The following is a 27,913-nucleotide window of genomic DNA, read 5'->3' as shown; positions in this document are numbered from 1 at the left end:
CATTTATAAATATTTGGATGAATGAATAGAAGTACCTTTATTAAGCATTTGACTAGATGAAAATTCCCAAACCATTAATTTAATGTCTTTTAATGGTTTATTTTTTCTTAAATATAAATTTTGTTTTTTAGAGGTAAGCAAGAAATTGAAAATTTGAAAGAAGAAGTGGAAAGTCTTAATTCTTTGATTAATGACCTACAAAAAGACATCGAAGGCAGTAGGAAAAGAGAATCTGAGCTGCTGCTGTTTACAGAAAGGCTCACTAGTAAGAATGCACAGCTTCAGTCTGAATCCAATTCTTTGCAGTCACAATTTGATAAAGTTTCCTGTAGTGAAAGTCAGTTACAAAGCCAGTGTGAACAAATGAAACAGACAAATATTAATTTGGTAAGTATAAATTTACATTATTTTTAAAACAACGTAACAAGCACAAATTAAATTTCCCTAACAGTATAAAAGTAATGGTAGTTGAATTAAGTTCTTTCCTGGACACTGACTTTCTGACAATTTCAACTGCTGTAAGAAATGTCAGTTTTTCCTCAACTGTTACAATTTATAATAAAATTTCTTCCTAAAATGATTATGAATAATATTTTACTTTCGAAAATGAGAAAACTGGTTTGTGTCCTTCCTGACTAGAATCATTGTATATTTTTAAAAGGTACTTTAAATTTCTATTTTTATAATTTATGAGAGTGTCTTCAAGTTACTCATAAAAATGATTTGAGACTTTAGTCCAAAAATTCAACAACCTGTATCACATGTTGCTTGGTATGTATAGAATGACATTCTCGTTAATGTATCCCCCTGCTTTTCTATATGAGAACTGTGAGAAGCTCAAGTAAACAAAAGCTGATAAGGAATAATAATAGAAGAATCTCCACTGTCAAGAACCTTAGATTGTTAAGGTTGTAAACTGAGCATTAATGGAAACAAACATACTAAAATTGGTGGTTTTTGTTTTACTTACTATTCAGGAAAGTAGGTTGTTGAAAGAGGAAGAACTGCGAAAAGAGGAAGTCCAAACTCTGCAAGCTGAACTCGCTTGTAGACAAACAGAAGTTAAAGCATTGAGTACCCAGGTAGAAGAATTAAAAGATGAGTTAGTAACTCAGAGACGTAAACATGCCTCTAGTATCAAGGATCTCACCAAACAACTTCAGCAAGGTATAAAATTCTTCCACACTTAGACCATGAATGTGTTTGTTTCTTTTAATCATTAGGATTTTATTTTTTGTGATTCTGCCACATTGATTGAAGCTGTATGTTTTCTTTGTTAATATTAGTAAACCAAATTGTTAAACTTCTTGGAATTTCATGACCGATCTTTTATCCTAAAGGATATCTTGTATGCTAAAGGACATTTACTCACAGAATCACAAAACATGAGAATTGGGAAAGTAATGTTAGGGCATTAGTATCTAAACTTTTGATCACATACTCCTGTCAATAAAAAGTGCTTAGGCATTTGTTATCCAATTTAGATATGTTTATTTATACATTTTAAACATGTGTTAGTCTTTTATATATATTAGAACATATGAAAAATAGAAATTTAAAATAATCTATTTTTAAATATCAGTATAAATAGCAGTTCTGATATCTTCTCCTTTTACATTCCTGTGATTTCTTTTGTGCTGCATCTAGGCTACCGGCATCTAGGGTACAGATACCCGAGATGCGTCCTCTGACTTGGAAATCGTTGCGACTTAACTCTTCACCTGGGTTTCAAGAAACAGACCCCAGAAAGTTATAAATTACCCAGACATAACAATTGACTGCTGAACTGGATTCCAGATTTCTTTCTTTTAAAAAGTCATACAGTCATTGGGTGTCTGTGCTATATGCTTGGGATACAAAAATAAATAAGACACGTATTTCAACCTCCTATTCTCTACTATTTCTCACGGCTTTGTGTTAAAATAGGGTGAAATAAGCTAAAAGGGACTTAGCATTTACTTAATATGAATATATTCAGATATTTGCCATAGAGTTTAGTTTGTTTTTATAGTTGTAATTGAAGGGAAATTTGGAAGAAATTTCTGGTACTGTAAGGAACTTCTAAATCTTTCAATACTTTAAAAAGTTAACTCCACTGTAATTAAGTGATGCCAGTGTCAGTTATAATGTTGTTTCTGTATATTTTGTACTTGACTTTTACATTTCCAAATGACATTTTATATGAATGACACAGCCCTCTGCCTAAAGTATGTATTCAAGAACTTTCTCTTGTCTATGCCATTTTTGCCTCAGTGATTTTAGCAATTAAAGTCAGAGATGGTAGGAGCAAATGGTCCTGATAATTGTGACGAATAATCTTCTTTTTCCTATAGCACGAAGAAAATTAGATCAGGTTGAGAGTGGAAGCTATGACAAAGAAGTCAGCAGCATGGGAAGTCGTTCTAGTTCATCAGGTAAAAAACTAGTGGCTCTAGTTGTTATTTCATGATTGATATAAAAATAAATAGCATTTTTGGCCAGGTGTGATGGCTCACACCTGTAATCCCAGCACTTTGGGAGGACGAGATGAGTGGATCACCTGAGGTCAGAAGTTCAAGACCAGTCTGGCCAACATGGAGAAACCCCGTCTCTACTAAAAATACAAAAATCAGCTGAGTGTGGTAGCTCACGCCTGTAATCCCAGCTACTCGGGAGGCTGAGGCACGAGAATCACTTGGAGGTGGAAGTTGCAGTGAGCTGAGATCGCATCACTGCACTCCAGCCTGGGCAACAGAGCAAGACTCTGTCTCAAAAAATAAATAAATAAATAGCATTTTTTATTTTAAAAAGTATTGATATGCTTTGTTTCATTTTGAAGTATGAAAAATTGTGGTTATATATAATTATATTGTAAAAAATGTTTCTGGTTAAATATTTAAGTTCTACTCATGACCTGGGGTTTCAGATTTGTCATGGGGTTCTATGTGATGATCTATCTCCCTACCTTCTTTTTTATTCGTTGTGTTTTCTTTTTCTTTCTTTTTTTTTGAGACAGGTCTTAACTCAGTCACCCAGGCTGGAGTGCAGTGGTGTGACTTTGGCTCCCTGCAGCCTCAATCACAATCTTCCCACCTCAGCCTCTCAAGTAACTGGAACTATAGGCACTTATCACCACGCCTAGCTAATGTTTATTTTTTGTTTTTATGTTTTTGTTTTGTTTTTTGTATAGACAAGATCTCACTATGTTGCCCAGGCTGATCTTGAACTCCTGGCTTCAAGTGATCCTCCCACCTTGGCCTCCCAGAGTTCTGGGATGACAGGCTTGAGCCTCCGCGCCCAGCCCCTTCTTTTTTCTAGCCTGCTGCTGCTTTATTCTGTGCAACAGCTTCCTCTTCCGTTTTTTAAAATTGAAATTTACGTTAATTCATACAAAGAGATTTGGTGTACAGTGGTCTCTCTCTTTTTCTTTTAACACCCAAGAACAAATGAAGGTGTCATCATTGTGTATCAGATTTTTACATATATATGCACATGTATATATTTTTACATCTTTTAGTTTTTCTCATGATATACCTATGTCCTAAAGTAAAAATGGGTAGAGTCTATAAACTTATGATTGAAACCATTGTGAAAATGATAATTAGCAAAATATCAGTGTTTGTGTCTTTTTTTGGAATGCCAAGAACCATGCTAAGCACTTGAAACATACCATTTACTCTGCAAAAAATTCATGTGAGGTAGGTATTATAATTCCCATTTTACAGATGAGGAAACCAAGATTCAGAGAGGCTGCATGATTCACCCAAAATCCACAGTGAGAACTCTTTGACTCCACAGTCCTTGCTTGGCACTACACTATATTGCCTCCCAGATGTTGCACATTAGGAGAAAACCATCATCAGTTGTTACAATAGTGGGAAAAAATGTGTAGTAGAAAGAACATGGATTTGAAATTATAGACATGTATTTAGATCCCAGCTCTGCCATTTATTCATTATATAACTTTGGATAAGATATATTACTTAAAGCTATAAAATCGGATCGGAAAAAACTAATCTTTGTAGGGTAAAGAGGATCAGATTCTTCTCATTGATGTTGGTAAAAGTAATACCTAACACTACATAATGCTTACTATATGCCTTTTTCTAAGCATTTCACATGTATTAATTCATTTAAATGAGGATAACAATCCTGTGAGGTAAATAATATCATTTATGCCATTTTAAGATGACATAACCAAGGCACAGAAAATTAAATACCTTGTCCAAAGTCACACAGTTAGTAAGTAGAGGAGTAGTATTTGAACCTAGACAGGCTGGCCTCAGAGCTTAACCCACTATATTCTAACCTCTCTTTTTCTGTCTCCTCTCATACCTCTGTTCCTCTCCTCCCTTCCTCCTCCTCTCTGCTTCGTTCTGTTATAGTTTAATTTTGGTCTCACTTTAGACTTGTTATTCTTTTTGAGATCCTTGTTGCTCTATTACCACTTCCTGAGAGACACAGTATAGACCCTGTTGGTACCTCTGTCACCAGTATATTCAGAAACCAGAACCTCAGCCACGTTGACCTGTGTTGTCTTCTGTGTCCAACTCTGTTAGAGTGAATATTTGAAATGATGCTGGAATAAGTAATATATGAGATGAGAGGTGATGTTAGATTAAGCACAGTATCTAAACCAATTTTTTTTGTCTTCAGGGTCCCTGAATGCTCGAAGCAGTGCAGAAGATCGATCTCCAGAAAATACTGGGTCCTCAGTAGCTGTGGATAACTTTCCACAAGTAGATAAGGCCATGTTGATTGAGAGAATAGTTAGGCTGCAAAAAGCACATGCCCGGAAAAATGAAAAGATAGAATTTATGGAGGACCACATCAAACAACTGGTGGAAGAAATTAGGAAAAAAACAAAGTATGTATTATTATGGTAGCATGATCGGTCTTCAAAATACCGTTACTCATATAGCAAAGTTACTGTTTTTAAAATTAGTCATATCAAGAACCTATCTTTCAAAAAATAATTATAGTTATTCAGTTCCCAGTCTTTTATGGTCACCTATTATGTTCTAGGTTTTGTGAATACTAAGATGAAATAAAACACAGGTCTTTCCTTTAAGGTGATAGAGAGTTCAGTCAGTGTTAATATTTTTAAGATACTTAAACAACTTTAGATTTTAAAAAGATAATGCTTTACTTAGCTTTTTATTTTCATGACTGTGGCTCTAAGAGGTATATATGGGGTTGTGGATTTTTTTTCCTGTTGGGTAGGACGTAGTGGGATAATTTATTGAGTACCTAGTAGTACAGGACGCTGTGCCTGTGGCTTGGCAGTATCTCATTGATTGCTTACAACCACTCAGTGCGTGAGTTCTCTAATTTTGCAGATAACTGGGGCTCAGGTCACATCACTAAATGTTCCAGGGTCACCGTTCATCCCCTGTGTGACAGACCTAGAGCTGGAGATCCAAACCCAGCTCTGAGTAACTCTGAGGAGTGCTGCGCCAAATTCCTCTCACAAATTCTGTTTTATGTAAATAGAAGTTGTTTTTATATTGTGGGCCTTTTCCAATGACTTTTTAATTTTTATTTTGAAATAATTTTAGACTTATAGGAAAGTTTGCCTGTGACTTTTAAAAGAAAGAGCATAAAATACAGCAAGTTGTAAGTCTAATAATAGGAAAACAGAAAATATTAACAGAAATTGAGCAATAAAGAAATTGCTCAGCTAGGTATGGTGTCTCACACCTGTAATCCCAGCACTTTGGGAGGCCAGAGGCCGAGGCAGGAGGATTGCTTGAGGCTAGGAGGTCAACCAGCCTGAGCAACATAGCAAGACTCCATCTCAAAAAAAAAATTATTCAGGCATGGTGGTACATGTCTGTGGTCCTAGCTGCTCAGAAGGCTGAGGCAGGAGGATCGCTTAAGCCGATGCAGTGGAGGCTGCAGCGAGCTATGTTTGTGTCACTGCACTCCAGCCTGGGTGACAAAATGAGACCTTATCTCTTTAAAAACAAACAAAAAAGCTCAACTTTTGATTAATAAGGAAAGAAATAGAAAAGCAATGTTTATATGTCTTTACTCCGAATGCTACAATAGAACAAAAATGAGATAGTTTAAGAAACCATCTGAATAAGGAGAATTCTTTTCTAATATAGTTAGGTTATTAACCTAATATTTATTTTATGCTTATCTTTATGATTAGTTGACTTTTGCAAATTCCGTTTTTTTAAATTCTACAAGTACACAACTGATACTATCATTTTGTTTTGCAGAATAATTCAAAGTTATATTTTACGAGAAGAATCAGGCACACTTTCTTCAGAGGCATCTGATTTTAACAAAGTTCATTTAAGTAGACGGGGTGGCATCATGGCATCTTTATATACATCCCATCCAGCTGACAATGGATTAACATTGGAGCTCTCTTTGGAAATCAACCGAAAATTACAGGCTGTTTTGGAGGATACGTTACTAAAAAATATTACTTTGAAGGTATTTGTGTTTCTCATTCACACACCAACCAGTAAACATGGCAAAATGATGCCTGTTTCACAGTCTGATCTAGCAATCAGCTGGGCTGTTTCTGTAATGCAAGGCAGTCATTTTACCCAAAGATGAAGTTTCGTGATTTTCTCTTTTTAAAAAGTATAGTTTTTTATATTAGGAAAGATGAAAAATAGCAAAAATTAATTTTGTATTTGATAGACACTAAGATGTCATTAAATTTGCATTGGATGGGCTTTGACATATAATTAGTTTTGATTGCTAAAATAATTTTTTAAGATTATGACATTTCTGATTTATTTTTCAGCTTTATTTTAGTTTTTGCAGTTAATATTTTATTTTTGCTGTGGGTGGGCCTTGAAAATTAGTAGTTAGTTTAAAAATAATTTTAAAATCAGTAATAGTAAGTAATCATTTTATGCATTAAAAATTGCTGTAGCTTCAGTAGAAAGTTTGAGTGTTACTTTGAAATGGACAGGAGTACTTTACTGAAAACAGCTGTGTGTCACTAGTTTATCTGACATAGCATTTAGAACTAACCACTCTTTCATTTCCAAAATTTAGGCAAAAAATAGTTCAAACTGAATCTTTTTATTTATTATACTTTTGTTTTTCTCTTCCCTTTCCCCTCACCCCAATTATTAAAGGAAAATCTACAAACACTTGGAACAGAAATAGAACGTCTTATTAAACACCAGCATGAACTAGAACAGAGGACAAAGAAAACCTAAAACAAGCCTCTTGCTCAGTAAAGAGACAAAAGCCACACAGGAGTAGGTGCCACTGACCTCTATTGTTGGAGACTTTCTTCCACTTTTTGTTTCAGCCAGTAAAAATATTGTTTTGCTTCATCTGTACACAAAAAAATACCCTTTTACAATATGAATGCATTGCTGTATATACTGTAAGACTGAAAGCTTTGATGAAATTTGTTTTTGTATGGTGCAATATGACAGCCTGTCATTGAATCTAAACAACTTAATTTGCTTGTATTCATAAGAAGTGTTGAACATTACAAGGGCTTTTATAAAAAACCCTTTGTTCATATTTTTTCCCTTTAAAATATGTCAAAAATGACTCACCTTTTAAAAATTATGCATGAAAACAGGTGGTAAACATTCAGTAATATGCTATTTCTCCAACATCAAGACAACTAAAACAAATGATAAAAATGTTTATTTTTACACTCCAGCATATCGGGTGAGTTTTAGGGATGTGTAGGAATATTTAAATCTTTTAATTTCAGTTTTAATGAAAGCTGAACTTAATAGGAAAGCTAGCTCTTGGTAACTAGCAATGATCAGGCATTGTTTGCCTCTGTCAGGTTTTCTTATCTGTTTTAGGTACATTTTTTCAGATTCTGATTGTTTGAGTTAATGGTTGAATTTTTAAAGTTTTTAGTTACTTAAAATATGATTTAAAATTACATATTAATTTAGAAAATTCCTGTGTTTACTTATATTTTAAATTGTGAAATGGATCCAATCATTAGAACAGAGAGAATAGTTCTTTGAAACTGAAATACTTTCGTTTTACTGACCTTGTGTAAAGATAAATATTTATGAAGAACCAGCTTCCAAAAGAAACCAGCATATGGCACTATAAACTATTTCATTTGAGCACCATTCTTTACCATGGATATATTAATTATGTATTATAGTGGAGTGATCATACAGTTCCCCCAAATGTGATGTTTCAGTGTATTTATTTAAAACATAAAGTAGACCAGGTGCAGTAGCTCACGCCTGTAATCCCAGCACTTTGGGAAGCCAAGGCAGGAGGATTACCTGAGGCCAGGAGTTTAAGACCAGCCTTGGCAACATAGCGAGACCCCCATCTCTACAAAGAAATTTTAAAAGATTATCCAGGCATGGTGGTGCATGCCTATGGTTCCAGCTACTCGGGAGGCTGAAGCGGTAGAATCACTTGAGCACAGGAGGTCAAGGCTGCAGGTGAGCCATGATCGTGTCACTGCACTCCAGCCTAGGCAACAGAGCAAGACCCTGTCTCTTAAAACAAAAAACCTCACACATACCTAAAATAAGTATATGTCTGTAACCAAAGGAACTTAATTTTAGAGCCAAATTTTTCTATCTTGTTGGATTTTTTACAATGTTTAAGATATACACTTAAGTGTTGCCGTAGTATCAATATTTCTGTCATTGAATTTTTTCTCACCCCTTATTATTTCTCAGTTACAATTTCTGAGCATGATTTTTCATAATTCATTATCTTCAGATCATTACTATAATAAGATACCATGGCTCTTATGCAGATATTGCAGCAAGCCTTGTTTGGTTTGGATTTTTGCATCCCTTTTTCTCCCGTTAAGGGAATTAAGTTTTGGGATGATGGATTAAAAGCCTGTAAAGAATTGCATGGGCTCTAAAAGTTGGGCTCATGGTGGCAATATCCTTTTAATGTGTTTTAACATTTTTTAATCAACATCGTTTAAAAATAATTTACTAAGGATTAGATTATTTAATGAATGTCTTTTTTTTCTATATATTGAATTAGATGTTATCCCAAAACAAATATCTTTTCACTTCAAAATGAAAATATATGTTCAAAGATGTTTTATTTTTAGAATAGTTATAAAAAGTATTAGTCTTAACATAATGTGTCTTGTTCTTTTTACCAATAATAATTTATCAAAATAAGAGGGAAAGTGCAATCAAATCTGAATTATTTTACTATTTGTTTCTAGACACACTACTTAACACTCCTAAAGACTACTTTGAGTAGGCAACATAACTAAATTTTTCTAGTTTCTTATGATACAGGTTCATAAACTACAATATTTGGATTTTTTTCCCCAAGGCACAAAATGTATAATGGAGACCAAATAGTGATCCGATCCATAGTATCCTATGCCTATACACTTTAAAATGTATATACATTTTAGACAAAAATGCACACTCCAGTATTAATGTTTGTGCTACCATCTACTTGGAGAAGTTTAATGAGAAAATTTTAGAAGAAAAGTATTACAAACAATATTTTGACTCTATTACCTGTTTTGCCTTATACATTTTAGAAACTGGAAATTTTTTAAAGAAAATGCTTCAGTTTTCTTCTGTTCTTCACTGTGTGCGGCAGGCTTTTGTATATGGATCAGGACTGAGCAAAGTAATTACATGTATCAGAGATACTTATCTCTATACTAATTCACAGACAGCTCCTGATGTAAGGATTTAGAGGGCCTTCTGCCATCTAAATATATGGTGAGGAGAATGGGGTATCTGGAAAAGGAAAATGATCTGGATAAATCTGAGACCTGGGGGGAGGTTTGTTTTATATGTTCATTATTGGTTGTTACATATCAAGGCTGTTTTTGTTATTTATCAATATTGTGGTTTATTTGAGCTGGAAGTGATTTTTTCTGTGTATGTATATGTATACACTTCAATAGGTTTTAATTTTGAAGTGAATATTTGCCATGACTCCATTTTCCCCATACCACTTCAGACTTTAGCCTGTTTAGTTTTAAGGACTGAAAATGGTAGGTTTGGGCAGAAGAATGAATTTGAACTTTGATGGGGTTTTTTTGTTTTTACTTTCTATCTTCATAACCATTTAAAGCGATTTAGCTTGAAATTAAATTTTATCAGGCTACCAACATGTTATTTATTTATTTAATAAACACATTTATTGAAAACCTATACTATTGTATTGGCACCATACAGGGTATTGTATTTATACTAGTGAGCAGACCAGGGCATTTCCATCCTCATGGAGTTCATGGTCTAATGAAAATAGCTGGGGCCGGGTGTGGTGGCTCACCCCTGTAATCCCAGCACTTTGGGAGGCTGAGGTGGGAGGATTGTTTGAGCCCAGGAGTTTGAGACCAGCCAGGGCAACATGGCAAAACCCCATGTGTACAAAAGATTAAAAAATTAGCCAGATGCAGTGGCACATGGCTGTGGTCCCAGCTACCCAGGAGGCTGAGTTGGGAGGATCATCTGAGCCTGGGAGGTTGAAGCTTGCAGTGAGCTATGATTGCCACTGTACTCTATACTCCAGCCTGGGTGACAGAGTGAAACCCTGTCTCAAAAAAAAAAAAAAAAAGGAAAGAAAATAGCTAGGAGACAATCAGAGCAGACCTTGGGCTTCTGTGGCTCATCTCAGCCCTTTATAACTGGCCTGAGAAGAGGGTTTATCTACTTGTGCAAGTGGCCCAGAAATCTCACTCTTACATGAGGCTTTGGAAAATCCTTGCAAAGGTACGCTGAAAGCAAATTACTGTTTTCCTGGTGGTTCTGCACGTTTCCTAACTTTTATCATAGTTTGATTTTCATTATTTAAGAAAAAAAAAATCCAGAGACCATAAGATGGCATTAGATTTTTTACCATTAAATTATTAATGCCTATTTGGTGCTCATAAAGATTAATCATGTCATGCATGTTTCCAATCTTTCTTTTGCAGTATATTATTTTCTAAAAATTGTTACATGCAAATTTAAACCAAGATTTATCAGTAAAAGAAAAAAATAGAATCCTTAATAATGTAAATGTTATTATATATGCTACCCTGGTGAAAATATTTTTATAAATCATGTTGTCATTTATGCTTTATGTAGCCTATTTTTCAATAACCTTTTTTTTAAAAGCAATTTTTTTTGACACCAAGATTGTTGATTTTTAATTAACACCAGTTGGTGGCACTAGAAACCTGAAATTTTTCAAGGATGAACAAAGAAAAATTGAAAAGGTAATCTAAACATGGAGAATTTTTAGGAAAATAAATGAAAAATATAATTGTATATTAGAGATGTATTTTTCTTCTGGAATGGAATTCTTTTTTTAAAATGCAAATCGCTATCCATTTTGACTGTAATGATGAAACTTGTTTATCTTCCAGAGGACATATATATATGTGTGTGTGTATTGTACAGATACCTTTAATTTGATTACACTGTTTCTTGTAAATATGTTTCTGTATAAAATGAAACTTTTCAAGAGGATTCTATGTATATATTGTACTTATTAAATAGGTAATGCCTATTTACCAACTTGTAGTTTGATGGCATCTTTATTTGTTTATATGCACCATTTGCTAAACAGACTGATTCTTCAGACTGTTGGCAAGACTGATTCAAATAGCTTCAATTTCCTTTTTTTAACTAGACTGGGAATTTTTGCTTCCTATAGTTGTCTTTATTCTATCAATATGATTGGAAGTCAGTGAACAATAGTAAGCAGATTAAGTTGAATGCTGGGTTGTATTTTAAATTTTTGTTTAAATTATTGACAGCAAAACTTAGCCTGTGTATCAATTGGTTTTCACACTGCTGTAAAGAACTGCCCCAGACTGGGTAATTATAAAGGAAAGAGGTTTAATTGATTCACAGTTCTGCGTTGCTGGGGAGGCCTCAGGAAACTTACAATCATGGTGGAAGAGGAAACAGGCATATCTTACATGGTGGCAGGTGAGAGAGAGAAGAGGGAGGAAGAACTTGTGGACACTTATAAAACCATCAGATCTTGTGAGAACTTACTACCACGAGAACAGCATGGGGGAAACCGTCCCCATGATTCAGTCACCTCCCACCATGTCCCTCCCTCGACACATGGGGATTATGGGGATTGCAATTCAAGATGAGATTTGAGTGGGGACACAGAGCCAGACCATATCAGCCTTTTACAAAAGGTTCTGCGGCCTATAGGTATGTGAAAATTTCTTATTTGATAAGCCAGTGATGTATTCAGATTTTCCATAAAATTATAGAACTCACTTGCCATGTAGTCTAGCTTCAGTAATAAAGAACTATTTTCAATAAGAAGACACTGAAAGCATTAATTCAATTAAGTGAATATGTGTGGGATGAAATATTTCACATCACAAGGCAATGGTTTCCATTGCTCTAACAGTTCTGGTACACTTAAATTATGCCATATAACTTAATGAGTTCTCTATTGGAAAGAATCTCCTGAAATCAAGATCTGTAGAGTAAGTGTAAAATTAGTAAAGAAAGTTTTCCAACATACTTAACAGTCTGCTTTCAGTAGCCTGTGGATTTGTTCGCAAGAGAAAGGAAGATATAGGGAAAGAGGGTAAATCAAGGAAAGATACTAGCCGTGGTTCTTGATTTAGGTCCACGTAGCAGGAGAGTAGTGACTTGAGGTGATAATTATGAGCAGAGGCTTTTAGTGGCTCCTTTATATTCAATTAACTATGTCAAAGTACCATTCACGTGGTCAGTATGACCTGCAGTCATGAGATGGGAAGGCCATTCTGATGAACTTATATCCAAGTCTGTTTTTTCTTAATAAAATCAGCTTAATGAATGCAGAATGAGTACCTGCTCCTTCAGGAGCAGCAACTCAGGAGCGTTCCTCGGTGATTAACTGATACTAATGCTGAGTTTTAATGATTGTCTGAGAATAGTGTGACCAGACTTGATGTTTCTGCCCCGTAGAGATGCTCTGTTAATTATTAATTTCTAACTTACACTTTTTAAAAAAAGTACACTTTTTAAAATTAAAATTTGGCAGTAGTCTGACAATAAAAAAGACTGCTTATGGGATACTGTTATGTTAAACTTCAGTTACAGGATGTTAAATCCTTAGAACTAACTTTTCCCCAGAAAAACGTTAATGGAAACATCAATTGCTTTTCAGACTTGATAGTTATTGCTTCAAAAGGTGAATTTACACAAACACCAAATTTAAAAAAACAAAACTTTAGTACCTAATGAACTGCATTTATTTCTGTATGCATCCACATTTCAGCATTTAGCGGTCCTGAACAGAAAGTGGAAAAACGAAGCAATTTGCCAGAAGGTCAAGCCCACCAATTTCAGGGATCTGCTGTGCACACCAAGGTCTCAATCCCTGCTGAGGATCTTCAGAAGCAACCGCAACGCCAAAACCAGAATATGCACTGGATTCAAGATTTTGTTCCAATTGTCATATTTTAAACTAGACCCCAATGAATTGGAAGGATGACCAAATGACAGCCCTGTTTAAAACTTCAATTTCTAAAAGCAAAATCAATTACAGAAAAAAATATTACAGAGGGATTATGTGTGCTTATGAGTGTCTTCATGTGGTCTTTCTCCAAGTTTAACCACCAAGGACTTTGAGAGCTGGCAGGTCTGAGTAACCCTGGAGACAATTCACTTTATCAAAACCTGAGCTAAAAACAACGCATCAGCTGATGATGACCGCAGAGAGTGGCAGGACTGAGGACCCAATATTTGTTTTCCAGCCTGGTGGAGAGTGAATAGTGAGGTTCCAAAACTAAACAAGGGAGGTCAGGAAAACTTTCCAACCTTACCTGATGGCTTCTGGCCAAAGCAAGGAAGTGTCATGGAAAGTGTTGGGTGGTGATGGTGCAAAAGGAACTTGAGGAGGAGGGAAGAAAAAGCACCCCTCAAAGCTGGGGAAGAGAAAATATGGAGAAAGCCCTAAATTCCTCATTGAAGGCCAGTCTCGGAAGTGGAGGGGTTATGATCTGTGCTTCAGTCAAAGGTAGGAGTGGAGGAGCATGGGGACAGGATGATGGCTTGGAAGGGGCATCATTTAAGACTTAAACCAGGGGTGCAGGCAAAGCACCCCATGTACCCAGCAGGCTGCCGCCTGAAGCCTTCACATCTACGTATGTTCAGTAAGAAGATACTAAAATGGCATTTAATCAAGTTAGCATGCGTGATGGAATATTTCACATCACAAGGCATTGGTTCCCATTGCTCTAACAGTTCTGGTACACTTAAATTATGCCGTGTAACTTAATGAGTTAACTATTGGAAAGAATCCCCTGAAATCAAGATCTGTAGAGTAAGTGTAAAATTAGTAAAGAAACCTTTCCAACGTAATAATCTGCTTTCAGTAGACTGTGGATTTGTTTGCAAGAGAAAGGAAGATTTAGGGCAAGAGGGTAACAAGCACCCCAGAGTAGAGGGCTGTTGCAGGGAGGGTACGAGCTGGGGGGAGGGGCAAGGAGAGAAGGCAGAGAGCCCAGGCCATGTAATCAACAGAAAGGTGATTGTGTGATGTGTCTTTTCACAGTTAGATGTGCCCCACCAGTTATGATGGGAGTCAATTTAAATATACTTTCTTGATCCCAGAATTTCAACTACATGGACAGTGGTTACACTTGACAGGATAACTTATTATAGCACAATTTACATATTTCAAATAGACAAAAAATTAGTATCATTTAGTATCTTAAGATAAATTTCCTTTGAATGGGAGCTTCTTTTCCAGTACTTTGAGGTCTTCAAGACATATCTAGAAAATTTACTGTGGAAAATGAAGACTCCTTAAATTGAATTGTGGGGAAGGGAAGGGCCTGTGGTTTTTCTTTTTGATTAATTGCTGTAACATTGTCCTTCAGGAGGCTAAGGGAGTTTTCATATTTTCTTTAGATATCGTTGGGCGCCAAAGCTCTTGCAGGACAACTTTGATGCTTTAAGAATTCTGCCATTTTGATAGCACTGATATGGATCTTGGGCCCACCACTCCATTGGAACTATTAACTCCATATTAATTTTCATTACAAATCTTACAGAGTGGGTGCTTCTGGGTATTTAGGTCCACATTCTACTTTAAGGCTGGATATTTGGTTTTCATAAATTATTCTTGGAGGCCCAGTCATCATTCCTGTCCATCCTGTAAGTGACATGTCTTTGTCATCTTCCAGACCCCAGTTAACTGTGCCATCTCCTCTTTTCTGGCCCCCTTCATGTTCTTCCAGCAATGGGAAACTGCGAGGGACCTTTTTACTCCCAAGCCTGTGGTGGCTGCCAACTTGCGTCGCCATTTCTCCCTAACTTACATTTAAGAGACTTGATTCTTAAAAAAAAAAAAAAAAAACTCAAGGTGAAGGGAAGCATATATTTAAGAAATATTTTATTTCTGAGGAATTTCCAGCCTTTTTCCAACAGCCAGGCTTGTTAACAGACTACCTGCCCCTAATTGCACTCCATAAAAACGGATAGGCTATTATATTCAAGAGAAGAATCTCTACCATCTAACCCAGTACAAAAGTTCTGTTGAAAGTTTAAGATCCATTGAAATAACCAAGCTTGTCCATAGTTAACTTCTAGTTACAGTTAACTCAGGAAATACATTAAATACTAGAGTAGCTTTCCACATCATCCATTTCTGTAGTTTTTTTGTTTTTAGCCACTAAAGCCCCAAGGGTGTGAAGGGAGTGTTTTCAGCATCTTCCCACTTTGCTTGTCCCAAGAAACATCAGTTAAACTTGCCACACTACCTAATGGTTCTTAGTCTGGCCCCTTGGTGAGTTCTGACTAGGGAAGACACCCCCTAGATCCCCCAGCTTGCTGCCCTTGCTCTAGGTCTGGAGCTGTGGGGCTGGCCGCCTCTGGGAGAAACACTTTGTGTCTTGGTTCTGCTCCCGCTAGAGCTCCTATCGATGCCATCTCTTCCCCAGAAACCAGGTCCCCAGGTGTCCATACCAAAGGAGTGTACTTCTTTGGACTCTGAACTAGCTTGTTTCTAGATTTTGTGTTTTGCTTTGTGTTAATTTGAGGCCAGGGTGGAGGGAATTGTGCAGAGAGCCTGCTGGGACAAGCAGGCTGCAAAGCGTCTGTTTCTGGTGTCTCTAATTGGAATTCCGAACTCTTTCTCATAGAAATCATATTTTAAATAGTGAATACTATCTTAAGAACTTGTCACAGCTTATGAGTAAAAAAGGAGGAATGTGCTTGCCTAAAAATGCTTGTCACTGTTTTTCTTTGATATGATTAAATGCTTTCTAAGCTCTGAGGCACCAACTTCCAAAAAAAAGTTGAAGCAGAAGTATCAGGTGCCTTCCAAGATATTGGATGATCCGATCTCACAAAGGTGCTCTGAAGTTTAAGTTGTTAATACTAGTAACTTGTATGTCAAAGCCCAAGATGTTGCTGATGATTTTTAAAGATCATACTGGACCCACAGGTGTAATACAGTTCCCATTTCAGCAACAACTTGGTATAGAGCAGGAAAGAATGTTTTCCATTTGTCTGTGCCCACTCGACCCACAGAACAAACACCCCACCCTAAACGACAATCAGAACACTTCTCACCATCCGGAGCTGGTTTGGCTGTATCTGCGTTTCCTCCATTATCCTGTTGGAGTGGGCTTTTGTTTACCAGGTTAGTCAGGTGAGTGAGAGATGAAAGGGGAAAGGAATCAAGTTCAGCAAGAGTCCTTGTCAAATTTGTCAAATTGCAATTGAGGTGATGCGAGTGCTCCAGGTTAGATAGGCTTACGTATGCATCGGATGGCTGGCATGCCGCATGAAGTAGGACCAGCAGCCTTTGGGCTAATGTATCGTGTTTATGGAAGATGTTCCATGGTGATTCCTGATGTCACTTTGTACCTTTATAATTATAAATCAACCTAGAGATATACCAGCTTAACATATATGTATGTATTTTTTTAAGGAGGGGGTTCTGGAAAGATACACACTAAAGTCCTAGCTATGGTAACCTTGTGTGTATGTGTGTTGGAGGGATGGGGAAGAGGGTGCAGGGTTTTTGTGGAATTATGTATTAGGTAATTTAAAGTTGACTTTTAGGAACTTTTTTAAAAGAGCCAGTTCATCTTAAGAAACACTTATTCAGAGTATACCAAAGCGTTTTTCCAGGTTAATCTGTTTTCTGATGCTCATTAACAGATAAATATGTGGCATGGAGTATTGCAATCTGTGGAAATGAAAAGCAGGGAGCTTACTAGTTTTTTGCAAGGATGGAGTGGGGTAAGGATCAAGTTCGAATACAGGTGAGATCTGGGGGGCATAGTTCTCACTTCCTGGTGCAGCTGTCTGCATGATCCATCCCACCACGAAGTTGTAAAGCCCCCGAGTGATTCTGGATACCTGTTCTCAGCGTAAGAAAAGTAGCTCCATCATCATACATGGACAAGTTTTTCCCCTGAGGTGCTGTTATGCATTTTCCAAGTTTACTTAATGCAATAGTTACTTAGAAAGCAGACTAGTATTTAGCAGCTATTCTGGTCAGAAATCAAATGCAGCCTACTCTAGTGCTTTTGTATTTTAAGAATGTTTTCCCTTTGAAATGATAAAGAACACACATTTAAAGGAAACATATTAGTGGAGGTACAGAGAACAAATACTAATTAACTGCTTTGAGTGAGGCTCAGACAACCCTATGAGGTAGGAAACTGAGGCTCAAAGTAATTTACCCCAGAGCTTACTGCTAGGTATTTGTGGAGCTGGAATTTGAACTCAGTTTATGGATGCCTTTTGCTATTCTCTGCTGCTTCCCAAAAGTCAAAAGTTCTAATACCTTGGGAAGTGGGGTAAGGTCATATTTAGATTCCTTTTCTATGCTTAATATGCTTTTAACAAAAGTACCAATAATTAGTTTAAAGAAGATGCCCATGCATAAGAGCGTGTGATCTAGTAAACTCTTTGTTGGAGACTTGGTGCCTTTATTTTCACCTTTTGATTGTCTTTTGACTTAGCTTTTCCTCTAACCACAGTCAAAGAAGGGAAATAAAAACAATCATTTTGTTTCCTCTTAAACTGTAAAGGTGTTTGGAGGGGGAATCATAGGTAATAAATCACATCATAATTTTCTTGACAGTCTGGACAGTGAATAGGTGTTCCTTAAGCTTTCTTTTTTTTTTTTTTGATACAGGGTCTCACTCTGTTATCCAGGCTGGAGAACAGTGGCATAGTCAGGGCTCACTGCAGGTTCAACTTACCAGGCTCAGGTGATTCTCCTCTCTCAGCCTCCCAGTAGCTGGGATTATAGGCATGTGTCACTACGCCCGGCTAATTTTTTTATATTTTTCGTAGAGACAGAGTTTCTCTATGTTGCCCAGGCTGGTCTCGAACTCCTGGGCTCAAGCTATCCACCTGCCTCGGCCTCCCAAAGTGCTGGGATTACAGACGTGAGCAATCGTGCCAGCCAGGTGTTCCTTAAGCTTTTAAATTACCTATACACATACCTTCCCGTGCACTGCCTTGTGGATGACTGTAACAGAGACTCCCTTTCCTGCCCATCTCCTTCAGAGCCAACTAGAGGAGGCAACGGAGGACTGTAAGGGGCCCTGGACTTGGACTTGGAAGACCCTACCTTGCCACTTTTTGTGAAACCTTTTACAAATCACCCACCTCATTGAGCTTCAGTTTTGTCATCTGTAAAAGGGGATGAGAAAGCTCACCTTGCAGAGCCATTCTGTGGAGTGAACAGGATAATGCATGGGAAAGAACTTTGAAAACTGCAAAGCTCTGCAACATGGACATATTATTAAGCTAAATCTTCAAAAATAGAGGTCTAATTTCTGTTTTTAAAAAATAATTATTAAAAAAAGTTGAAGGATGCATATATATGTGTACTGTAAAAATTGTTGCTTTAATAGCATAAACTTTGCAACAAAGGGAAAAAATACCTTTAAATATGCATTCATGTGTATATGCAAAGAAAAAGTTCTGAATGGATACATACCAGACTCCACAGTGGTTTCTCCTGAAAGTCACATTATAGAGTGGTGGACTTTCTATTTGAATTTATATTTTTCTGTTACTGGAAGTTTTTCAGCGAGTATGTACTACTTTTGCTATAGTTAACTTTAAAAATTATTATTCTAAGAATCATATCCTGATTTTTAGAGGGCTATATGCCTGACCCTCTAGCAAGGTAAAAGGGGGAGAGTGTGGCGATAGTATGTGTATGTATATATTTATTGTCTAGAAAGATCCTATTGTTCAATTTTCTGATTTCTTTGGAACAGACTGAGTTTGGGAAGAGGTGGGAGAAGGTGATGTGTGTTGCTGAAAGAGAGCCACGCTCTTTTGAGCAGCATCACCTGAGATCGATAATCCAATTCCAGTTTCAGACCTTGGTTTGACTTTTCAACAGCTACCGAGAAACACTTGGAGCCTAATCCCATTTCTACAAGTGGATTGGTAGGTGTAGCCACTGCATTTGGAGAATAAGTACAATGGAAGAATGGAAGAATGCTGTGTGCGTGTTCTACTCATTCTCAACCCAGCCCCTTCCTCTTGTGCACAACCACACAAAGTCAGCAGGGGAAGTGTTCAGATGGCTGGAGCTTTTAAATTCATAATTGTCTGACATTCTTACACAGCTTCTGTCCTGAGGGCCTGGTTCTATCATATACATAGTGTGTGTGTGTGTGTGTGTGTGTGTGTGTGTGTGTGTGTGTGTGTGTGTGTTGGGGGGGGCGTTTACCTTTTTGTAGGAATGGGGAAGAAAAGAGAAAAAGCCCTGTAAGGATTGGGATGTTTACTAATTCCAACAAAAGGGAGGTGTTCGCATGAATCGCATCTCGAACCACCCTTGGAGGAAGGTCTAGATGTTACATTTCCAGCCACCCTTTGTGTGGGACACAGAGATGGTGCTGATGAAGATGAGCAGCCAGACAAGCAGCGGCGTCTCCATACCTGTCACCCCGCCACATGCTTCGCTCTCATTCTCTTAAATGTAATAAAGCTTTCCCCTCAATACTTTGCTGAGGTTCTGTGGTGCTTCCAAAGCAACACATATAACTTAAGCACTGCTCCTAACTCAAATGATGTGTGTTTTGATGGACTCATTGCTGCCACTTGGACTCAGCCATTATGCTAAGCAAGAAACACGTGCTAGGCCAGGGGCGGTGGGTCACGCCTGTAATCTCAGCATTTTGGGAGGCCAAGGCAGGTGGATCACCTGAGGTCAGGAGTTCAAGATTAGCTTGGCCAACATAGTGAAACCCTGTCTCTACTGAAAATATAAAAATTCGCTGGATGTGGTGGCGGGAGCCTGTAATCCCAGCTACTTGGAAGGCTGAAGCACGAGAATCGCTTAAACCTGGGAGATGGAGGTTGCAGTGAGTAGAGATTACACCACTGCACTCCACCCTGGGCAACAGATCGAGACTCCTCAAAAAAATAAAATTGGCCGGGTGTTGTAGCTCACGCCTGTAATCCCAGCACTTTTGGGAGGCCAAGGTGGGCAGATCACTTGAGGTTAGGTGTTCGAGCCCAGCCTGGCCAACATGGTGAAACCCCATCTCTATTAAAAATATTAAAAATTAGCTGGGTGTGGTGGTGAGCCACCTGTAATCCCAGCTACTGGGGAGGCTGAAGCAGGCGAATCGCTTGTACCTGGGAGGCGGAAGTTGCAGTGAGTCCAGATTGCGCCACTGCACTCCACCCTGGGCGATAGAGTGAGACTCCGTCTCAAAAAAAAAAAAAAAAAAAAAAAAAAACAAGACATATCCGAAATAAATGTTCCATCTTTGTCCAGTTTTCTGCTTGCTTTTGTGTTGAGTATTTTATAAAATTTGATTATATTTTCATTATGGCTTTATGAGTTATGCCTCTTTTTAAAACATTTTTGTGGTTGCCCTAGAGTTTAATAAGCTATCTTAAAAATATGAAACTCTTCATATTTTTGACAGTCATCATTGTGCAGAGCCTTGCTGATATTCTGTGACAGACCCGAATTTACTACACATGCTCTGAAGCGATCACCTTTTCTAGAGTTTCTTCTGCCTGCTTTCAAATTGGATGACAAGAAGCAAAGACCAACAGATCCTCTAGAGCAGTGTCAGAAATGAGAGCGACCTTCGAGAGAAAACATCCAGTTCCAGAGTGACCAGACTTTCAGGATAGGAAAACTGAAAACAAAATTCTGAGCTTGCTTTTATTTTGCTAAGTAAGGATGAAAATTTTTTTCCATTTACTATCACTATTTCATAAACGACAGGATGTTTTAACACTGAAAACAAAGGTAGAAAGAATCAACTTTTAAATTGAATGACTTCAACTCTACAAAATACTGTATTTGTTTTCTTCACCTCACAATAGCCTGGTATTTGACAACCACTGATGTGGTCCAACCCCTTATTATAAGATGAAGAAAAAAGTTCATAGGAGGAAGTGTTTTGCCTGAGGTTACACCAGGCCAGCCTTTTCCTGGCTTTACAGGGACTAATCACCCTTGGGTTCTATAGGTCTTGGAACCAAATGAACTAAGGAAGCTCTAAAGATGAAGGATGTGTTGGTTATCTATTTATTGCCTCACAGCTCCAAATGCACTCTTCAATACCTGTAATATGCAAGAGAATTCCTTTAAACATTTCTGCACTAAAGGGAGTGTGATGTTAAGATTTCTCAGTAGAGGGCAATGGAGGCACATTCCAGGAAAAAGAGGCTTCCCCAGGTTTCTGGGCGAGGCTGGTGTCAGCCCTGTGAGTGTGAAGATCTCCATCCAGTGGAGCCTGCCCCAGCCGTGGGACCAGAAAAACCATCCATCTACAACCTTATAGCCTCTTCTCATGATAACCTTTCCATAGCTCTCTTGACATGGAAACCAAAGCTCCTGCATGGCTCACACACAGGTACTTTTGCCTAGAGGGTCATACACAGGATAACCATTCCTTCTGCAAGTTTCCATGTGGCCCACAAGCTCTGAAGGCCTCTGCCCTGCTGGTGTCCAGGCTCCTACTGCATGTCCACACCAGTGGCTGCTGACTGACTGCCTGATCTCCATCCACACTCTAGAGGTTAGCTGTTGCTTACCTAGCAACTGGTAGACCCGCCCTGGCCTGGCCAAACCATCTAACATTGCTGCTTATCCAGTGGGCTGAGACATACCTTCTCCAACGAGGTCTGAACTCCTCCTTTGAGTACTCTCTCTGAACCCTCGCATACTGTATAGGATTTCCTTTTACCTTTTTTTTTTTTGAAATGGAGTTTTGCTCTTGTTGCCTAGGCTGGAGTGCAATGGCGTGATCTCGGCTCACTGCAACCTCCACCTCCCAGGTTCAAGCGATTTTCCTGCCTCAGCCTCCTGAGTAGCTGGGATTACAGGCACCTGCCACCACGCCCGGCTAATTTTTTGTATTTTTAGTAGAGATAGGGTTTCACCATGTTGGTCAGGCTGGTCCTGACCTCAGGTGATCCACCCGCCTCGACCTCCCAAAGTGCTGGGATTACAGGCATGAGCCACCCTGCCAGGCCCCTTTTATCTTATAGATACTCCTTTATCATAGTTAATAGTTCTTTGTATTAAACTTCGATTTTATCCACTATGTGATTTCTATTTCCTGATTGGACCCAGCTCACTACTGAAGCTGAGCATGAAGAGCTCTGTACAGCCTTCTGAAAAGGCACAAAGACAAGAGGTTGCTGTTTGACACTCAAAAGATTCATGCTTAAAAAATGAAAAAAGACCATTTCTTCTCATTCTATTATCTAACAAATTCATACAACATCATTATTTATGTGCAAGGCACTTTGGGAGATAAGTGCATAACTTGGAACAAGATGGGAAGAGATCAGTGCCCTAAGATGGCACTGATAGGGGTGGGATTTTAGCTGGAAGAGACAGCATTTGAGAAGGACTTTCACAGATAGGAAGAAATCGAACATACAGGAGGAAAATCAGAGGGGGAAGTCCAGATGGAAGAAACCTCCATGCCTTTTGCTCAGGGCAAAAGTTGCTGCAGAGGTGGTAACGTGGAATGTGTAGAATGTGTTCACCTGTTTGTTCCATTTGGCTAGAACTTTGGATCATGCTCTTGGCACCAAAAGATGGCATTTGTTTTGCCATTGCCAACCTTTATCATATTTAGCAAGAAATGGTAAGACCTATAGGAAAGGAAGGGACCTTAGGAAGTTATCTAATTAACAGTCAGGCTGTGAACAATCTTGAATGTCACACATAAGAAAATGGCCAGGCGCAGTGACTCATGCCTGTAATCCCAGCACTTGGGGAGGGCGAGGCAGGCGGATCACCTGAGGGCAAGAGTTCAAGACCAGCCTGGCCAACATGGTGAAACCCTGTCTCTACTAAAAACTAGCCAGGTATGATGGTGGGCACCTGTAGTCCCAGCTACTCGGGAGGCTGAGGCAAAAGAATCGCTTGAACCCAGAAGGAGGAGGCTGAAATGAGCCGAGATCACACCACTGCACTTCAGCCTGGGCGACAGAGCAAGACTCTGTCTCAAAAAAAAAAAATAAGGAACTGAGTACTAGGTTTGCCAGAAAAACTGCATTTAAATAGAACGTCACAGATGAGGATCCCATCTACTCTAGTATATTGACAATCTGTTCATTATATCCATACTTAACTTCAGGTTAAGGGTAACTCCTGAATAGTTTGAGAAATTATTTTGACATATTTCTCCCCAAAGAGGGTAATTTTGTTCTTCAAAATTGAGTGGACAAACTAATTGTCATCCTGTGCCAAGTGCAGTACTGCCTCGCATTGCTTTCAGTGACTCACGGGTGTATGAAGAAATCGTGAGCTCCAAATGCCCAGTGCTTTTCCTCAGTGGAGGTGGCACATAGCTGTGGGTGGGGAAGAAGAAAAATGAGGACAGGATGTCAATAAGGTAACAAACAAGATGACAACAAAGTGATCTGGACCTGGGTTGCAGTAAGAGACTCAAGAGGGCCTGGTTAGCACATCCAGACTCTTCTGACAGTCTGCCACAAAGCATCCTCCAGCCTCAGAGTTTTCTCAAAGACCACGGGGGAAAATGAGGAGAGTTCAGACCATTCCACATAGCAAGTTAGTTAAATAGAGACGTGTTGAAAGAAATTATGATGGTTAGCAATTGTTGTGTCTTGAAGAAATGGCACAGAATAGTGTAAATAGAACAAGGGATACCCTGGGCCATTTTGAGAAGACATCTATCAGCCGAGCAAAATACGGCCACGTCAAAGGATGCTCTAGAGGGCTCATGGGCCACTCTAAGAGATGTGTGTGAGGCCAGAGTTGCCATGGTTATAATCACGGCCTTGAACAGCTAATTTTTTTTTTTTTTTTTTTTTTTGAGACAGAGTCTCACTCTGTTGCCAGGCTGGAGTGCAGTGGCACGATCTCGGCTCACTCCAACCTCCTCCTCCTGGGTTCAGGCAGCCTCAGCCTCCCGAGTAGCTGGTACTACAGGTGCGCACCACCATGCCCAGCTAATTCTTGTGTTTTTAGTAGAGATGGGGTTTCACCATGTTGAACAGGATGGTCTCGATCTTTTGACCTTGAGATCCGCCCGCCTCAGCCTCCCAAAGTGCTGGGATTACAGGCATGAGCCACTGTGTCTGGCCAACAACTAATTAAAAAAAAAATCAGTGAATATGACAACACTAGCAAACAAATGCCCCCCTGACAAGGGACTAGGAGCAATTTCACGCTTATCTGTCTCTTCTGATGACATACATAAGGGCAGAGACAATGCCTCCTCTCCAGCCATATTAATCCACAGCTGTATTAATGAAAATGGCAGGTTTGGGAAGTTTTTTTCAAAAGAATGATTTTTATTTTTCATTTTATTATTATTTTTTGAGACCGAATCTTTCTTTGTCACCTAGGCTGCAGTGCAGTGACGTGATCTCAGCTCACTCCAACCTCCACCTCTCGGGTTCAAGCGATGTTTGTGCCTCAGCCTCTTGAGTAGCTGGGAGTACAGATGTGAGTCACCAGGCCCAGCTAGTTTTTGTATTTTTAGTAGAGATGGGGTTTCACCATGTTGGCCAGGCTGGTCTTGAACTCCTGACCTCAGGTGATCTGCCGGCCTTGGCCTCCCAAAGTGCTGGGATTACAGGCATGAGCCACCGCACCTGACCAAAAAGAATGATTTTTAGTTATTTAATAAAGTTAGGTCCCTAATTCCTTAGATTGCATACAAGGGGCTCAGCATTTGATTCGAGATCTGGGCTCATAAGCTATAAATCAGGTACTGTTTTAGATAACTTACGTTGATTTATTTTATTCTTGCAAAAAAGAAAAAAACCATTTCAGAGATGAACAAGCTAAATAAGATTAAGCAATGTGTTTGAAGTCATTTGGCTAGAAAGCAGCTAGCTTACTAACCAGAGAGCCAGAATTCGAACTCAGGTTTTCCAACTGTAAGGTTTATGCTCTCAGGCACGACATGAAATTTCTAGTCACCAGGGTCCTCAGCCCTAACACAGTGCCAGGCACAAACAGAATGCACAGTCACCTCTTACTGAATGAGTGAATTAGTTATAAATTATTCAGTGTGCTCCTAACCACTATTTGTCTAAGCAGTTGCAAGATCAATTTACACAGTGCCAAAGGAAAATTAATCCAGGCGTATAACACTATTAAATAGATCTCTGTACTGGTCACATTTTCCCTAGGTAGTTCAGATTAATTTGTGCAGCCCAAGATATAATTTACCCTGCAGATCATTGAAAAAGAATATACAGCGCCCAAATTATTATAATATTAAAAAATGCCATGTATTTTCTTTTAAATTTTTTGGGCACATATTTCTTGCTGGTATGTGAGAGTCTCAAGGAACGCTTTTTGCTCTTTGCCGGTTTTTTAGCAAGCAGGATATGGGAATAGATGTCAACTTTAAGCAAAGACAAAAACTGTCCTGGTAGTGAACTGCCCCTTCATTTTTGGTCATATTTCAGCTGAAAGGAAGCAGAGCTCTGATGTTACATATTAATATGTAGTAGAAAACAACACTGTCTTAGGAACCGCTTCAAGTTATATTGTAAATTATATCTTATAAATATAATTTTTATATTTTTAGAAATTTTGTTTTCTGTACTGAAGAGTTCCCTGGTGAGACATTTTGCTAAAAACAATAAGATGTAAAAGATTTTTTGCATTAACTGCTTTGGTTGACTCATTTGCCAAGAGCCCACTAAAAGCTCTCTGAGCTTCAGTGTTCATTGGCTGGAAAAGGGTTATAGTTTATCATTTTAAAATCCCATTACATATTGTAAAGTAAAGATATTGACTATATAGATCCAAGATTTCAAGGCCAAGTAATAGCCAATTAATTGTCATGGATCAAATATCTGTGAAAGATGCTGTATTAGGGTTCTCTAGAGGGACAGGTCTAATCGAATAGATGTATATAAGAATGGGAGTTTATTAAGGAGAATTGATGCAAGGAAGCCAGTCTGAGTCCCAAAACTTCAAAATAGGGAAGCTGACAGTGTAGCCTTCAGTCTGTGGCCAAAGGCCTGAAAGCCCCTGGCAAACCACAAGTGTAAGTCCAAGAATCCAAAAGCTAAATAACTTGGAGTCTGATGTGCAAGGGCAGGAAGCATCCAGCGTGGAAGAAAGATGAAGGCTGGAAGTCTCAGGAAGTCTGCTCTTTCCATCTACTGCCTGTTTTATTCTAGCTGCACTGGCAGCTGATTAGATGGTGCCCACCCAGATTGAAGGTGGGTCTGCCTCTCCCAGTCCACTGACTCAAATGTGAATCTCCTTTGTCAACACCCTCACAGACACTCCCAGGAACAATACTATGCATCCTTCAATTCAATCAAGTTGACACTCAGTATTAACCATCACAGATGCATAGAAGGAAAAAAGAAATATTCAAGTAGAAATCTATAGACTTAGTTGTTAGAGATGCAAGTAATTACTGCCTTGTATTAGCACATAATCATTAAAATGGAAAATTAAAAAAATCGTATAAACAGCCTCAAATGACATGAGTACAAGTTTTTCTGCAGTATGTTCCCCTTAGTTTTATTGATTTTGACCATTGTCATCACTCTATCCTCAGCTGAGTGTACTTCCTCTAAGTATATAAATTTATATTAGTTTAGCTAATATAAAACTTCCACTACCCAGATGTTTTAACAACTCTTAAAAGAAGAAAAAAGAAAATAAATGTAAAACAAATTAAAGAGCACCCTGGGATGATAAGAACATGTAACAGAGTTAGCGACATTAAGCATTAAAACCTTAAGTGGCTTTAAAAAATGGGAGCCATAAAACAATGATTTCCCCCAGGCACGGTGGCTCACACCTGTAATCCCAGCACTTTGGGCGCCAAGGCGGGTGGATCACGAGGTCAGGAGTTCGAGACCAGCCTGGCCAACATGGTGAAACCCTGTATCTACTAAAAATACAAAAATTAGCCGGGTGTGGTGGCACACACCTGTAATCCCAGCTACTGGGGAGGCTGAGGCAGGAGAATCACTTGGAGGAGGAGGCTGCAGTGGCTAAAAGTGTACATTCTGGAATCAGACTGTCTGGTTTGAGTCCTGGCTCCACCATCACTTGATCTAGTTGTTGACTTTTCTGAGCCTCATTTTCCTCATATGCAAAATGGGGGTGCTAGGAGGCCCCTTCCTCATAATATTGTTGTGAGAGTCAGATGAGATAATGAGGATAAAACCCATTTTGTACCTGATCACATAGTGCCAGAACTGAACACGTTAGCTATTAACATGGTTTGGCTCTGTGTCTCCACCCAAATCTTACCTTGAATTGTAACAGTCCCCACATATCGTGGGAGGGACCTGGTAGGAGGTAACTGAATAATGGGGGTGTGGCTTTCCTATGCTGTTCTCATGATACTGAGTAAGTCTCGCAAGATCTGATGGTTTCATAAAGGGCAGTTCCCCTGTACATGCGCTCTCTTGCCTACCATCATGTGAGACATGACGTTGCTCCTCCTTTGCCTTTCACCATGATTGTGAGGTCGCCCCAGCCATGGGGAATTGTGAGTCAATTAAACCTCTTTCCTTTATTTTTATTTATTTAT

General features: G+C 38.6%; 1 protein-coding gene and 1 pseudogene across 4 annotated transcripts in view; one reads left to right on the top strand and one right to left on the bottom strand.

Moving 5' to 3' along the window:
• Positions 1–11,456, top strand: part of CCDC186 (coiled-coil domain containing 186) — a 53,453-nt gene extending 41,997 nt beyond the window's left edge. For 3 of the 4 annotated variants that reach the window (XM_034931527.2, XM_034931524.2, XM_055092309.2), the window contains 6 exons: positions 132–387; positions 978–1,167; positions 2,334–2,414; positions 4,636–4,846; positions 6,207–6,426; positions 7,086–11,456. In XM_034931527.2, the coding sequence (XP_034787418.1) occupies positions 132–387; positions 978–1,167; positions 2,334–2,414; positions 4,636–4,846; positions 6,207–6,426; positions 7,086–7,169 (1,042 nt within the window). In that variant the 3' untranslated portion in view covers positions 7,170–11,456. The other variant, XM_055092308.1, reaches the window with a different exon arrangement.
• Positions 11,457–14,750: 3,294 nt separating this feature from the next.
• On the bottom strand, positions 14,751–15,529 carry LOC100979087 (ubiquitin-conjugating enzyme E2 variant 1-like; annotated as a pseudogene).
• Between the last annotated feature and the right edge of the window lie 12,384 nt (positions 15,530–27,913).

Source organism: Pan paniscus, chromosome 8, assembly GCF_029289425.2.
Source record: "Pan paniscus chromosome 8, NHGRI_mPanPan1-v2.0_pri, whole genome shotgun sequence".
Taxonomy (NCBI): Eukaryota; Metazoa; Chordata; class Mammalia; order Primates; family Hominidae; genus Pan; species Pan paniscus.
The sequence above is the reverse complement of the archived record's forward strand: the minus strand, read 5'-3'. Positions and strand labels throughout refer to the sequence as shown.